The sequence below is a fragment of the Bufo gargarizans genome, chromosome 3 (assembly GCF_014858855.1).
Source record: "Bufo gargarizans isolate SCDJY-AF-19 chromosome 3, ASM1485885v1, whole genome shotgun sequence".
Classification (NCBI taxonomy): domain Eukaryota; kingdom Metazoa; phylum Chordata; class Amphibia; order Anura; family Bufonidae; genus Bufo; species Bufo gargarizans.
The window spans coordinates 596,555,526-596,572,032 of record NC_058082.1 but is presented as its reverse complement, the minus strand read 5'-3'; the positions used below and the strand labels follow the sequence as shown (position 1 = coordinate 596,572,032).

At 43.1% G+C, this 16,507-nt stretch overlaps 1 protein-coding gene across 2 annotated transcripts in view; it reads left to right on the top strand.

Annotated features, from left to right (window-relative positions):
* CRYZL1 (crystallin zeta like 1) overlaps positions 1-16,247 on the top strand; it is a 37,303-nt gene extending 21,056 nt beyond the window's left edge. Inside the window, exons 8-13 of one of the 2 annotated variants that reach the window (XR_006388178.1) lie at positions 4,167-4,278; positions 7,466-7,564; positions 12,040-12,158; positions 13,411-13,547; positions 15,248-15,293; positions 16,016-16,031. Coding sequence is in view for 1 of the 2 variants with exons in the window: in XM_044284449.1 (XP_044140384.1) it covers positions 4,167-4,278; positions 7,466-7,564; positions 12,040-12,158; positions 13,411-13,516; positions 15,248-15,293; positions 16,016-16,115 (582 nt within the window). In the remaining variant the exon portion in view is untranslated. Of the gene's footprint in view, positions 1-4,166; positions 4,279-7,465; positions 7,565-12,039; positions 12,159-13,410; positions 13,548-15,247; positions 15,294-16,015 lie in introns of both variants that reach the window. The other variant, XM_044284449.1, reaches the window with a different exon arrangement.
* Positions 16,248-16,507: the final 260 nt, after the last annotated feature.

Here is a 16,507-nt window from a genome sequence, read left to right as displayed (position 1 = left end):
CTATGAGGCAGTCCTCAAAGACCTGATCTTTTCGGACCGGGAAAGAGCAGGCCGGAGTACCTCGGGAACTGGAGGCGCCCGGATCGTCCCTGGCCAACACTTTCCAGGTGTGGTCCCCCATACTGGAAAGAAGGGACGAACCCAAAAAAAGTGCAGAGTGTGTCACAAGAGGGGGATACGGAAGGACACCACAACTCAATGTGACACGTGCCCCGATCATCCGGGCCTCTGCATTATCGATTGCTTCAGGGAGTATCACACTTCCATGGAGTACTAAATTTTTATAATCCCCAACAGTTCACTAGAGAACATAAAACACTATGGCTCTCAGACTTTGGAGACACGAAAACAATTTTTCTTTCCCCAAAAAATATTAGTTTTAGTGCAGGCATCCTCAAACTGCGGCCCTCCAGATGTTGTAAAACTATAACTCCCAGCATGCCCAGACAACCTACAGCCATCATCAGGGCATGGTGGGAATTGTAGTTTTACAACATCTGGAGGGCCGCAGTTTTAGGATGCCTGCTTAGTGTCTCCAAAGTCTGAGAGCCATACATATTGGGCATCGTCGCGTGCGTAAAAGTCGTCGCTATAAAAATAACTTTTTACCAAACGCCTCGGATGAACGGTGTTAAAAATATAAAATAAAAACGGTGCCAAAACACCTATTTTTGGGCAAAATTTAAATTTAAATCCATTTTGCCGGTAATAAAGCAAGGGTTAACAGCCAAACAAAACTAAACATTTATTGCCCCAATTCTGTAGTTTGCAGAAACACCCCATATGTGGTCGTAAATGGCTATATAGCCGCACGGCAGGGCATAGAACGAAGGGAACTCCATACGGTTTCTGGAAGGCAGATTTTGATGGACAGTTTTTTTTTTTTACACCATGTCCCATTAGAAGCCCCCCCTGATGTAGCCTAGACTAGAAACTCCAAAAAAGTGACCCCATCTAAGAAACTACACCCCTCAAGGTATTCAAAAATTACTTTACAAACTATGTTAACCCTTTAGGTGTTCCACAAAACTAAATAGCGAATGTAGAAACAATTTTAGAATTAAATTTTTTTGTTACATTGCCTCAAAAAAGAGTAATATAGAGCAACCAAAAATCTAATTTACCCCAAAAATTGTCCCAAAACAACAACCACCTTATCCCGTAGTTTCCTAGATGGGGTCACTTTTATGGAGTTTCTACTCTAGGGGTGCATCAGGGGGCTTGAAAGGGTACATGGTGTAAATAAACCAGTCCAGCAAAATCTGCCTTCCAAAAACCGTATGGCGTTCCCCTTCTTCTATGTCCTGCCGTTTAGCCAAACAGTAGTTTACGACCACATTTGGGGTGTTTTTGCAAACTACAGAATCAGGGCAACCCATTTTGAGTTTTGTTTGGCAGTTAACCCTTGTTTTACTCCTGGAAAAAACTGATTATATTGGAAAATTTTCCAAAAAATAGAAATTTCTAAATTGTTTCTCCATCTGCCATTAACTCTTGTGGAACACCTAAAGGGTTAACAAAGTTTGTAAACCCAGTTTTGAATACCTTGAGGGGTGTACTTTCTTAGATGGAGTCACTTTTTTGAAATTTCTATTCTAGGGGTGCAACAGGGGGCTTCAAATGGGACATGGTATAAACAAAACCAGTCCTGCAAAATCTGCCTTCCAAAACCCATATGGTGTTCCCCTCCTTCTATGTGCTACCGTTCGGCCAAACAGTAGTTTACGACCACATATGGGGTGTTTCTGCAAACTACAGAATCAGGGCAACCCATTTTGAGTGTTGTTTGGCAGTTAACCCTTGTTTTACTCCTGGAAAAAATTGATTATATTGGAAAATTTTCCAAAAAATAGAAATTTCAAAATTGTTTCTCCATCTGCCATCAACTCTTGTGGAAGACCTAAAGGGTTAATAAAGTTTGAAAAAACAGTTTTGAATACCTTGAGGGGTGTAGTTTCTAGAATGGGGTCATTTTTGGGAGGTTTCTATTATCTAAGCCTCACAATATGACTGCAAACCTGAACTGGTCCATAAAAAGTGGGATTTTGAAGATTTCTCAAAAATTTCAAAATTTGCTTCTAAACTTCTAAGCCTTGTAACATCCCCAAAAAATAAAATATCATTCCCAAAATGCTACAAACATGAAGTAGACATATGGGGAATGTAAAGTCATCACAATTTTTGGGGGTATTACTATGTATTACAGAAGTAGAGAAACTGAAACTTTGAAATTTGCTAATTTTTCAAAATTTTTGGTAAAAAATGTATTTTTTTATGCAAAAAAATTAACTTTTTTGACCCAATTTTAGCAGTGTCATGAAGTACAATATGTGACGAAAAAACAATCTCAGAACGGCCTGGGTAAGTCGAAGCGTTTTAAAGTTATGAGCACTTAAAGTGACACTGGTCAGGTTTGCAAAAAATGGCCTGGTCCTGAAGGTGAAAATGAGCCTGGTCCTTAAGGGGTTAAAAACATATTTTTTTTTTATTTTTTTAACTTTTTGTTAAGTCCCCCAAGGGGACAACAACTTACAATCATCAGATGTAAATTGCTACATTAGTCTGTATAGAAAAGACTATATCACCGTTCAGTGCTGCCATCTAGTGGCCTGAACTGGGATATACTAACAATGAGCCTGGAAGTCTAGTACAGGCTGTGGCTTCTTTTTAGAACAGGGTGCTTTCCCCAATCTCCACTGGGGGAAAGCGCGCCTGAAGAGGAATCCTACGCTTCTTGTTTTTAACACTCTCAGATGCCGTGAGCGAGGGGAACTCATTGCTGTGAGGGGAGGGGGCATGTGGCATATTCTGGGGCCATGAGGGTTCAGATCTGTGTGAGGAGCTTTACGGGGTGTAAATCTGTGAGGGAGAGCCGGAATCTACAGAATGTAACTGTGTTAGTACATTATTACGAGATTTGGGGACCCATTTTTTATTTTGCCCAGGGCCACATTTTGTCTAAAACCGGGCCTGGCTAGGGAGGCACTCGGGAGGCTTGTTCCCGTTGCGGTCTGCTATTGGTGGCCCCTCCCTGTATATTGTGATTTGCGCGATGGGGGGATGCAGCGGCGGCTGTGCGGGGAGCAGAAGCGATGCAGGTGCCAGGGAGTGGGGTAAGTATAACCTGTATGAGGTGCCCGGGCATTATGGGGGCATTATAGGAATTGGATAACACCTTTTAAGCCTGTTATTTATCATGCATCAATAACATGGCCTTTGTGCAGCTCAGGTCCATTGCAGTGAATACAGCCACCATACAGTGTACGGTACTGTGCTTGTTATATTTGTCCCTGCAAACTGGAAGACTCCTTTAACTCCTTAAAGACGACTGCTATGTGTGTGTGTGTATATATATATATATATATATATATATATATATATATATATATATATATATATATATATATATATATATATATATATATATATATATAAAAGTCCATACGTTAAACATGGCGGCCGCTGTAGCCGTCGGTTGACCCCTGTTGGACACAGCAGACATTAACCCCTCAGATGCCATGGTCAATTGCGATTACAACCCTGGGAGCATTGCACTCACTGGGCTGGAACGGTTCCCTGTGCAGAGGCCCCCTGAAGGATTCAAGGCCTTGCCACAGCAATGTTCCTATGGAGCCCTGTCTATGACAGGGAAGACCGTAAAAATAAGACCAATAAAACTATGGCAGAATTGCATTTCCCCCCCCAGATTCCCACTACATCCTATGCAGCATAAAATGGTGCCATTAGAAAGGACGCTCTCATACGGCTATATGGATGAAAAAATAAAAAAATTACGGCTCCAGGAAGGCAAGAAGTAAAAAATGAAAATGCAAAAACCAAAATTGGTTAAAAGGGATGAATGCAAATTTGTACCCAAAAAGTCAGTGACGCACATGGCACAATGAATTTGGTCATTCTAGTCTACCCATGGATGGCGTACATTTACCTTTATATAAGAGCCCAAAAATGACACCCCCTCCCCCCGCCCGCCCAATTATTAAATTTGTCATATTTTAAAACTCGTAATCAAGTTCCCTTTTCAGAACTGTCTTGGTAGATTTAAATGGAAACTATGTGATCGATGCACTCAATTTGTGGGCACAATTTGCACCAGAATTCGTACTCGTTTTGCTTAGTAAATCTGTCCTACACATTTTTTTTTGTAGCCTTTTGGCACACTGGCTATTCAGCTGTCCCATCATAGAGGAGCCACGGTGGTCACAACGGCACACGGCGAGGAGGACAAACTGTACCTGGAAAAAATAAGACCTCCTGTAGGTGAGATTGTCCCGCACTGTATATCTTACGTTAGACGATAATTTTACATACCATGAGAATCTTTTGTGTTTTGAGGACCCATGACTTTTCATTACATCTTCCAATGAGCCGTACAGCACAAGTACGGTTATGTAGCTTTTTATCATGAAGCTTTGCATTATCTATTGGTTGTCTGAAATCCACCTCTTCTCTCATTAGATGAAGCGTCTTCTACCTCCCATATGCTTTACACTGCAGCTCTACTTGCACAGATTAGCTGCTGTGTATAAGCATGAGCCCTGCAGTCAGTCAGTGCATTGGATCCTTATGCTTTTTCTGGCAACCACTAAACACTCAGGAAATAAATCATGTCACATAGACTCATAAAAGTATTTGAATAAAGTAGATTTCCTGCCTATGAAAGGGAATGTGTCATCAGAAAATTACCTATCTTTTAAATAGTTTTTATGTTACACATATTTTGAAAGTTTTTTTGATCTTATTTTTAATTTTTCATGCCAATATCTATATAACAAAGAAACATAAAACCCTGTAGTTTTCGCACTGGCCACTAAGCCTAATAATAGGCGCCACTTCTTGCTCTGTACAGATCACTTTTCAGCAGTCATTTTATTATCACCACAGGCAGGATTACAGTGACAAGTAACACCTCTATAGAGATAATATAGAATCCACCATTTACAATAGGTGATACGACAGCTTATCTACTCCCTCGTGGTCACAGAGCCTGCCTAGAAAACTCTCCCATAGAAGTCAATGGGTCCGCTCCTGGCTATTGTGTCTATGGCCCATGGGGCTGCTGTAAAGCATATCTCTAAATGCTGTTAAAGGAGTTATCCTATGATTAATGTAAAAAATGAAAATCGGACATCATATAGGACATGGGGTCCTCTTTCTAACAAAGCTAGAACCAGCCATCCAGAGATCTCCCCATTCATTGATCTGCTAGATTTATATCAAGCTGACAGCTCAGGGGGAGTGTCTTCTCTGCTGACAGCTCAGGGGGAGTGTCTTTTCTACTGCAGCTCAGGGGGCGTGCCTCAGCTCTTCCTATCACAGCGCAGGAGGCGTGTCTCAGCTCTGCCTATCACAGCTCAGGAGGCAGTTGAATGAAACTGAGCATGTGCGGCCACCTCCGTGAGCAGGACAAAGAAATAAGAAAAAGAACAAACAGCAGGTGGCGCTGTACAGATAGATTTTATTGAATAACTAAGTTTATTGAGTAAACTATAATACATTTTTAATTATTAGCAATTACAAAAGTATTTAGATCCAGGTGCTGGTTTGAAAACCGTAAAATATTTTTCATGGGAGAACCCCTTTAAGAACTTTAAGAGTCAAGATGGCCACCTCCATAATTCTGTTCAGGAAATACAGTACTCAGGAAATCTAAAAAGCAAAATATGAAGCTGCACCAAAGTGTCAGATAGCCAAAGCGTGGTGCTCACAGCTGGATAGTTTCACCCACTCTACATGAAAAATCGTATAAAAAGTAACGACTGGACACTCACTGACACATGGGCTGATTGAAAGCAATTTATTGATACAAATAGACAATGAAACAATAAAAACAATAGGGAATGAAGGGTTATGTAGATTGTGCAAAAAGCTAACGGTAGCAGCAATCCTATAACATAAAGTCTTCCAACAATCAAGAAAGGTGATCCTTAAAAAACGCACAGTATAACACTACACGTATGACCGTATTTCCTGTAATGTTAAAATCCTCTAACAGTGCATAGAGGTGATCCTCAAATAATAAAAGTACATACCAGTATAGTTTATGCCAGACCCATACAGTGGTACCACTGAGGAAGGGACAGTTAGTAGTCCCGAAACACGTCTGGTACCATTCTCCTATGAAAGGATAAGAAGACCCTCATCACCAATGCCAAGAAAGTACTGCTGGACCACAAATACAGCATAAAGGAACCATCTGTAATAAAGACACCGAGAGTCATCTCAAGCCGCTGAATATAGATCTCATCCGCGTGCAGCACGGCATCGGTCACAGAGTGAACGGCACCGGAATACAGACAAAGCTCAGAGTGCGGTGCTAGCCAGCGTGGTATAGAGAAGCGGTGAGGACGCCAAACCGTAAGTGATAACAGTTATACTAAAGGTGCAATACATCTCATAAGACGGCGCAAATACAAATCACATCCCGGTAAGAACTCTACCTTATGCTGTACAGTAGTAAGACCAGCAACACGAGCTCTGTCAAGTGACTTTCTGTGAAGCAGGACGCCGCTTGTATATTTAGTGTAGTGGGACGCCGCTTGTATATTTAGTGTAGTGGGACGCCGCTCACTCACTACGGAATAGTTCCCATCACATCTATTATACCAGCAACCGTATGGGTCTGGCATAAACTATACTGGTATGTACGGCCACATATGAAGAATCTGTGTACTTTTATTATTTGAGGATCACCTCTATGCACTGTTAGAGGATGTTAACATTACAGGACATACATGTAGTGTTATACTGTGCGTTTTTTAAGGATCGCCTTTCTTGATTGTTGGAGGACTTCATGTTATAGGATTGCTGCTACCGTTTATCCATCTTCAGCTTTTTGCACAGCATTATATTTGCACAATCTACATAACCCTTCATTCCCTATTGTTTTTATTGTTTCATTATCTATTTGTATCAATAAATTGGTTTCAATCAGCCAATATGTCAGTGAGTGCCCAGTCGTTACTTTTTATACTCGGAAAATCTACAACAAAAAAATTGTCGCTCTCTGGTCTTAAGTGGCAGAAAAAATATAGGTGACACCATCTCTTTAGGGTTTGTCAAGGTTTTTAAAACTGATGTCCTAGCCTAAAGCTATTAGATAGATCCGACTATTGCCACCCCTGCCAATCGGCTGTTTAAAGGGGCCATGGCTGCTCTTGTGCAGGGCATTTCAGCTTTGTCCCATTCACTTGAGTTAGCTGAGGCTGTGATACCAAGTATGGTATGGTGTTCTGGTGTACGGAGCAGTGTAAATCGGTGAAGAAGCTGCAAGAGACCCCTACCAATCGAATACTGATGGCCTATCCTAAGGAGGGGCCACCATTTCTTAAAACCTAGGGGTTTAAAGGGGGTTATTCAGGACTCGGACCAGGTCTTCCATGGTGAATATTCATTCTGCAAATAATACCATCCAAAATACGCAAATGTGTGGTCTTTTTTTTTCCAGCTCGTGTTGTAGATGTGTCCAAAGGCAACGTTAATCTCATAGAGAAGGGCATGGAAGAGACCAGTGGACTGGGGTTTGACATCATCATCGACGCTGGAGGTCAGTGGTACCCCATTCAAAAGTGCACCTGTGTTCCTTAACTCCATAAGGACACGGCCCAGTCTGGTACTTAAATGGTCGCTAACTTTTCACAAAGCTTTTGATATGTTATAGAGACTTAGCAAAAGTTTTGATCAGTGGGGGTCTGATCGTGAGATTCCCACCGATCTCTTCAACAAGGGAAGAGAGACTTGCGCATATTGCGCTCCCACTCCTTGCTGCATGAGACGGGTTCCATAAGTCTTTCCGTCCTCCGGCAAAATTCACAACGATCTATGTCTCCCCTGCATCTCAAAGGCCCCTGCGCCACAGGAGATGACCCCAGTATTCTCAGTGGCAATTGACCCTGGTACACACTTAATATCAGGGTCTTGGGTGTTATTTTTTGGGGGGCAATCTGTTTTTATTTGACATTTTAATAAAATAAAAAAATATTGATTTTTTTTTTTATTGATTTTTTTTTCAGGGGGGAGGGGGGGCAAGGTGACCAAGAAACAGCAATTCTGGCATTGGATTTTTTACAGCGTTCACCACATGGGTTAAATAATAATAATTTAATAGATCAGGTTGTTACAGACCAATTACAGTATGTATATAGTATATGAAATGGCAAAGGGAGTTAAATTTTTTTTATATTTTTGGGTTTTATTTTTACACATTTTTAAATATTATTCAAGTGTTTCACACTTTTTTAGTCACCTTAGGGGACTTTGAACCTCTCTGAATTCTCTTGATTGCTTGTACTACACACTACTCCTGTAGTGATTCTGACAGGTAGGATGTTATAGCAGCTGGGACATGGCAGGCCTTAGGCCCTTCAGAAGGCCCTGAGGAGCTGGTGCAGAGGATGGGAGTGGTAGTGGCCCTGGTGAGATGTTGTGTCATGGAGTCGTGCAGTGGAAAAGTAGTTTGGGAAACAAGGCCAGAAGATTGTGAGCCCCACAGCATGATGCGAATGTCTGTAAAGCGCTGCGGAATATAGAATGCTATATAAGTGCAAAAAATAAATAAAATAAAAGAATATTTAATAAATAAAAGAGTAAAAGATAAATTCCAGTACATCCATCAGTAGTTTGGACAAAGTGCAATTTCTATCCCCAAATGATGGAGTATGGTGGTAGGCAAAATTGTATTTTAAGGGAACCTGTCATGTGGATATTTGATTATAATTAGAGATGAGCGAACTTCTGTTTTAAGTTCGGCGTCTAAAGTTCGGGGGCGGGTTAGCGGAGAATCCCGATCTGGAACCGGATATGGATTCCGACTTCCGTTGTGGTCCGTGGTAGCGGAATCAATAATGGCCGATTATTGATTCCGCTACCACGGACCACAACGGAAGTCGGAATCCATATCCGGTTCCAGATCGGGATTCTCCGCTAACCCGCCCCCGAACTTTAGACGCCGAACTTAAAACAGAAGTTCACTCATCTCTAATTATAATCTAACTAATTATATACAATCATTAACTACTAAAAAGTACCTTAGATGTATTCACTTACTGGTGTGGCAGATGGTTACCTCATAATATACACACAAAGATGCCGCATGCTAATGAGCTGATTTGAGTCCAGCGTGATGTCATTGAGTCCAGCATATATTTAATTCAGAGCTATAGCCACTCCCCTGCCCACCTGCTGCTGATTCCTATGGAAACAAACTGTCATTCAGCAGCAGGTGGGCGGGGAGAGTCAGGAGCTCATGAATATTCATGACTCATCATTATCAGCTGGAGCTTTTCAATACAAGATGTTGGCAGATTGACTGGGTCAATTAAAGACAGTGACCCAGCATTTTGCTAAGCGAATCAGTCACTTATTTATGTTGCCCTTAGTTAGGACACCATAAAACTGGGGACATGTTCCCTTTTAAAGGGCTTCTGTCACCCCACTAAACCCTTTTTTTTTTTTTTTTTTGTTTACTTATAATCCCTACACTGCGATTTATGGCTACATAATCTAATTTAATCATTTTGGTCCAGTAGATTTTGTTTAAAACGTGCTTTTAAAATATGCAAATTACCTTGCTACCAGCAAGTAGGGCGGCTATTTGCTGGTAGCAGCCGCATCCTCCGATCCTAAAGACGCCCGCTCTGCATGTTGATTGACAGGGCCAGGGAACGGGATCGTCCTCTGCTGGCCCTGTCTGCTATCAAGATCTCGCGCCTGCGCCGTAACGGTATTCAGTCGGCGCAGGCACACTGAGAGGCGGCCGCTCGCTCAGCCGCTCCATCCTCAATGCGCCTGCGCCGATGACGTCACATCTACACCCGGCGCAGGCGCATTGAGTATGGAGCGGCCGAGCGAGCGGCCGCCTCTCAGTGCGCCTGCCCCGATTGAAGACGGGTACGGTGCAGGCGAGAGATTTTGAATGCAAACAGGGCCAGCAGAGAACGATCCCGTTCCCTGTCCCTGTCAATCAACATGCGGAGGGGGCGTCTTTAGGATCGGAGGATGCGGCTGCTACCAGCAAGTAGCCGCCCTACTTGCTGGTAGCAAGGTAATTTGCATATTTTAAAAGCACGTTTTAAACAAAATCTACTGGACCAAAATGATTAATTAGATTATGTAGACCTAAATCGCAGTGTAGGGATTATAAGTAAACCCCAAAAAAAAAAAAACGGTTTAGTGGGGTGACAGAAGCCCTTTAATAGCACCTTTGGTATACTACTATCTTGCTGATGTCTCTCTCCTGAACTTCTGGTTAACAGCTGTGTGCTGACACTTGCGCCTGTGGGCATTTACTGTGTAGTGCAGGCATTGAGTTGGTCTGGCCCGGATGTGATCTATGTGATGGGTGTCTGAGCCGTAGTCCCTCACCTGCAGCAGGGCCTGGATAGCTATGGTTGCTGGTCACTCTGCTGGCTGTTAACACTGTAGCTTTTAAGATATCTGTAGTTCAGTATTTTTGAAGTCTCTCTAGACTAGTGGTCTCACAGATGAGCTGCATCTAATGCTGGCCCCTTGGAGCAGGAGCAATAGGAAGTCCTTCCTCACTGCCCTAGCGAACACTTCCCTCTCCTCGCAGAAGGCAGGACCAGCTCACTCCTACCAAGAGGGGAGGAATGGGATAGTTAGTCCTATTCCTAATGCCAACCACACCTTATCTGCTGTGGTACAGTGTAAACAGGAACATGGCAAAACATTACATAAAAAACAAGCATTGCATACACCTCGCCATCCCCCCCAGGTCTGGGGTACTGCACAATAACAATTACTCAGCACCATGTGATTGCATTGTCACGCCCTGCCCTGTGGGTGTTCTGAGGAGATCTGTCAGAGTTGCTGCACGTGACTCGATCTGACAGTTTGTTTTGTTGTGGGTTTGAACTGAATCCCACCTCCTCCCAGGTGTTGTTCTTTAGGTAATTGGTGAGGCTATTTATTCCTCCCTCTCCCTATAGCCTTTGCGGGTTATAGTTCTGCCTTGTGTGAACTCTGGAAGTTTGGTGGATTGTTGGCTCCAACACATCTCTAGATAAGTCCTTTTCCCTTTTTCCTTCTGTGTCTGTTTTTACTAGTCCTCTAGGGTGACGCTAGCTCCTTCGGTTGTTGTAGGAGCTGGGTGTCTCTTTCCCTCTTCCCTACAGCTGAGGGTTTGGTTCATTGTGTTATAGTCTTAGGTACGTGGGCATGTGCATATCTACCATCGAGAGCACATGGGCATAGCAGCTTAGGGAAAGTGTTTTAGGGATTGCTAGGAGGTGACCCCTTTGTTCCCTAGCATTTGGGGCCTAGTCAGTTGTTTTGTTTGCCTTGTCGTGTTCTGTTTCCTTCCCTTATCTTACCTACCGTGACATGCATTAATGACATGCCGATTGGAGGACAGAGGGAGCTTTCTCCCTCTGCTTAACCTATGATCCTGTGGTCACTACTGAGTTATCTCCAATCCCAGCAGTCAGAACAGCGTGCATGCTGTAGAATACTGCTGGCACCCACAAGCGATGGCAGAGGCCCAGCTCCTGAACCCACACCATTGCTGTGACGTACTATTAGGGCACAGAGCGTTAATTTAAAGGGGTTCTCCGGGCTTTTAATATTGATGATCTATCCTCAGGATTAGTCATTAATATCATATCGGCAAGGGTCTAACACCTGGCACCCCCGCTGTATGAGGAGACTGAGCGTGCAGCTGCGTCTCCCTTCTCTCTTCCTGTCCGCTGCTGCTGTCTATGGCAAAGACTATTGACTCCCGCCGATTTGATACTGATGACCTATCCTGAGGATGGTAAAAGCCCGGAGAACCCCCTTTAACTGAATTGATGAAATTATTCACCGGCCCCTTTGCAAAGGGATAATAAATAATTGAGGGGGAAGGGGGTCCCAGACGCATCTTTGGTTTGCTATTACAAGGCTGCATTATGACCCACGTACACCAAGTGACCAAGTGTGAACCAGGTCTTCTAGAACTATGGGTAAATCTGGATCCGCAGTTCCTAATTGGTGATAATTCTCTTTTTTTTTTTTTCTCTCTCCCAGTGACGCTATACAACACGGGAGACTCTGCTACAAAGCCGACGCTTCTGCCTCACAAACACGAAATCATCTCTCTCCTCGCTGTCGGAAGCCACTGGGTAACCCGACAGCAGTACCTTCAGGTAATCAGAGTCACTGTCTGGGCATTTAATTCCTTCATTTCATGTGGATCAAACGAGAGGGAATTGGCAGGATGAGAAAAGATGAGGGTATGTCCACATGGGATGGATAGGTTGCGGATTAGCAGACTGGCATGTGGCAGATCTGCTGGGTATTGTAGTCCCAGCAAAAGCCATGTGAGATTTTTAAAAATGTCATTCTCGCTCGCTCTGCAAAAAAAGAAGAAAATCTGCAGCATAACTTGACTTGTGGTACAGATTTTAAAGGAGTATTCCCATTTCAGGCAAAGGGGGCATATCGCCAGGATATGCCCCCATTGTCTGATAGGTACGAGTCCTACTGCTAGAACCTGTACCTATATCGAGAACGGACCCTCTGAAAGTGGTGGAGGGCAAATGCGCAGCCGTCCTCCATTCATTTTCCATGGGGCCGCCGAAAATAGCCGAGCTCTGGGTTAGCTATTTCCGTTGGGCCCAAAGAAATGAATGGGAGCAGTGGCCGGTCATGTGCGGTACGCTCCCATTCACTTCTATGGGGAGAGCGCTTTGTGGTGGCCGGACAGGAGTCCTCCAGCCACCACTTGGCGGGGCTCCGTTCCCGATATAGGTGCAGACCCACACCTATAAGACAATGGGGGCATATCCTAGTGATGTTCCCACATTGTCTGACATGTGACAACCCCTTTAAATCCACCATGGATTTTATACTTTGAGATGTAGCGGGTGAAATCTACGGCAGGCAAAATCCGTAACACTTACTTTGATCAACCATTGAAATTCACTACTCTGAAAAATCCAGATGATATTTGGTACAGACATACTATATACTGCAGCTAGATAGGAATGGAGAGATGGACGGAAAGATATTAGAGAGGCGTAATGTGAATCTTATTGGCCCCCACCTATGAGGTGCCATTTTGAATATTGGTAACCTCCTTTGCAGCCTTTGGGCTATATTAGGCATCAGGTCTAGCGACAACTGCTACCCCTGCAGCTATGTTCCTGGATAGATACGAGATGTATGGATGGACGAATGAAATTCTGAAACTGTACAGCCACAAACTGCAGTCATATAGCGGTGACACAGTTTGTCTCCCCTGCACCTCAAAGGCCCCTGAGCCACAGAAGATGAAACCAGTGTTTTCTGTGGCATGTGACCCTGATACACATTTTACACCAGGGTTTTGGCACATATTTTATAATCTTTATGATCACCAGTATAAAATATTTGCTTTTCTTTCCCATTTGGTTGCAGCTTGATCCGCCGGACAGCAATATTCTCTTCCTAAAGGGAGCAACGCTTTCTTATCTCAATGAGGAAACCTGGAACCTGTCAAGTTCTCAGCAAGGAAAATATCTTCATATCCTTTGTACTTTACAATGATAATATCCATATCCTCTTGATAAGTATTCTGATCCGATCCTAAGTACTATAAGCATGAGGTTTGTAAGAGACAGACTGCCACAGCAGGAGAGAGAGTCCTGCCCACGAGGGCTTATACGAGGAAACAAGACAATGGGTGAGAGCTGTTGGTCATACAGTTGTGTAGAGGAGGTAGGTTATTGTGGAGTGTAAGCTTTTCTGAACCGGCGGTTTTCAGGTCGGGTTTGGATACCGAGAGAGAGTCTGATGTGTTAGGGAAGGGATCCCCAAAGTGTGGGGGAAGCATGGGAGAAATATTGGATGACTATATGAGGAGCAGGTGAAGAGCAGACTCTGGAAGAGCAAAGAAGATGGATGGTCTTGTGAAAATGAGAGACTGTATGGTGAGGTAATGGGAGATTTGGGCAGTAATGTGTACAAGAGGCAGGTTGTGGACTGGAGATTACATTTTGGGAAATTAGGCAAGATGGGAAGGGATGCAAATTGGAGATGATGTGTTTTTGGAGGTAGTGGGAGATTAGGGCAGTAATGTATGGAAGAGGCAGGTTGTGGACTGGAAATTACATGTTGGGAAATTGGGGCAGATGTGTATGGATGGGAAAGTTTGTGAACTGGAGATTATCTGTTGGGAGGTAGAGGGAGATTAGAATTCCGTAAGGTTGTTAACCGAAGATCATGTTTTGGGAGGTATCTGGAGTTGAGGTCAGAAATGTATGAAGGGAACAGGTTGTGTCCTGGAGATAAGTGTGGGGAGGTAGATTAAGGCAGACATGTATGGAAAACACAAGAGTTGAGATTTTGGAAAATTAGGTCCGATATCTATGGATGGGACAGGTTGCAAACTGGGATATAGCAGGAGATTAGGATAGAGATGAATACAGGAGACAGGTTGTGGACCAAAGACCATGTGATGGAAGGTAGCGGGAAACTAGGGCAGTGATGTATGGAAGAAACAGGTTGTGGACTGCAGATGAGTATGGGTGCGAAAGATTATGAAGTGGAGATTATGTAATGGGAGATTAGGGCAGAGATGTTTGGAGACCAGCTCCAGCTGTGGCCCAGAAATTAAATTTTAGGAAATTGCAGATGTGTATGGATGGGACAGGTTGCCAACTAGAGATTATGTGTTAGGAGGTAACGGGAGATCAGGACAGAAATGTATGGAGGAGATAGGTTGTGGACCGAAGATTATGTTCTGGGAGGTAACGAGAGATTCGGACAGAGATGTATGAAGGGTACAGGTTGTGTCCTGGAGATACATTTTGGGGACAGAGATGTATACAGGAGACAGGTTGTGGAGTGAAGTTTATGTGTTGGAAGGCAGTGGCAGATAAGAGCAGAGATGTAAGGAGGAGGTTGTGGACTGCACACCGAAACTTGTGGACTGTATTTTGAAATTAATTTGTTGATCAGCAGAGAGGAATGAGGGGAGAGCTTGATAACCCGGGTGGATTAGAGGAGAGGCCCACTGAACCCCATTCATTTAAAAGGGACTGAGCTGCAACACCAGACACATCCTATGGATTTTTTCCAATCCCAGAAAACCCATATAACATTCATGTCTACCACAATTCAAGATAGTTCTTTCTAGTTATGATGCCATATGGAAATGGAGGACGTATTACTATACAATTAGGCGAAATGGTGGAGTGACCACTGCCATCTTCTTTCTGGTCAAAATTAAATATATCCTTAACTATATTCTCACATATCTTGAAAGATGTTATGGACAAACTGGGAGGTGGAATATTCAGGTAACTGAAAGTCAGTACATTGCTCGTGTACATGCTCTTTTGCAGCAAGAACACACACATATTGACCATGGCATCTGAGGCGGTTTTCCCCAGGAGGGCTGTGCTCCCGGGGCCAGAATGGATTCCTTTAGCTGAGATCAGCAAGCTGTTCATTGGTGGTGACTGGTGATAGGCTGGAGCCTGTACCAGACTACCAGGCCTATCACAGGTATATTCCAGGGAATGCTGCATTGGAATATTCTAAATTTCCCATACACTACTGAATGAAATCACAGTAGTATATATGAGAAGCAATCTAATGATTGCACATTCAGGTCCTCGAGAAGGGGGAGTTGGCTTAAAAAGTAAAAAAAAAGGTTTTAAAAATATATATAAAAATGGCTCAATTGTATTTTTATTTTCTTTCCAATTCCACCCTATTTGAATTTTTTTTCCAGCTTCCCACTACATCAAATACAATATTAAATGATGCCATTAGAAAGTGCAACTAGTCCCGCATAAAACAAGCACGTTTATGGTTCTGGGAAGGTAGGGAGTAAAAAAACAAAAGCGCAAAAAACTGAAAATCGCCATATCCTCAAAGGTTTAATCATGGTTTGGTTGACGACTCCAGGGCTGTGACCTTGTCTAAGGGGCCTTATGATTTCTGTGTGTGTACCGCTCATTATATGTAGGGGGTTGTATTGTTCCGCACCTATTTACCAGTTTTGTTTTTAATCTAGGCCTTATCTGGATGAACCAGTGCCGATGTACGAAGCCAAAGTCTTTATGGAGATGGTCCAAAGGAAAGAAGTCAGGAAGCAGCTGGTGGTTCAGCTATGAGAGAGCTGAACAGGCCATAGAGCAGTATAAGGCCACATTACCCGGCTTGCGGTAGATGATGATATAACTTTTTGTAAGATGTTGATTTGTATATATGTTCTTCCAATAAAATAAGATATGGATTCCACAAATCGCGCAGCTTTTCAAATTCTTTACTGTTAAAATGGATTTCTATAGCTCATACACAGCTACTTATGGTGTAAGCTCACCTTAAAGGGGTATTCCTATCTCATGTGTGCTCACCTTAAAGGGGTATTCCTATCTCATGTATCCTATTTAATGAGATAATTTGATAATATTTACACTTTCCAACATTTGCTTTGGTAAATCTAGAGCATTTAAAGGGGGTTTCCAGTATTTTAATATTGCTGGCTTTTCCTCATGATATTGAT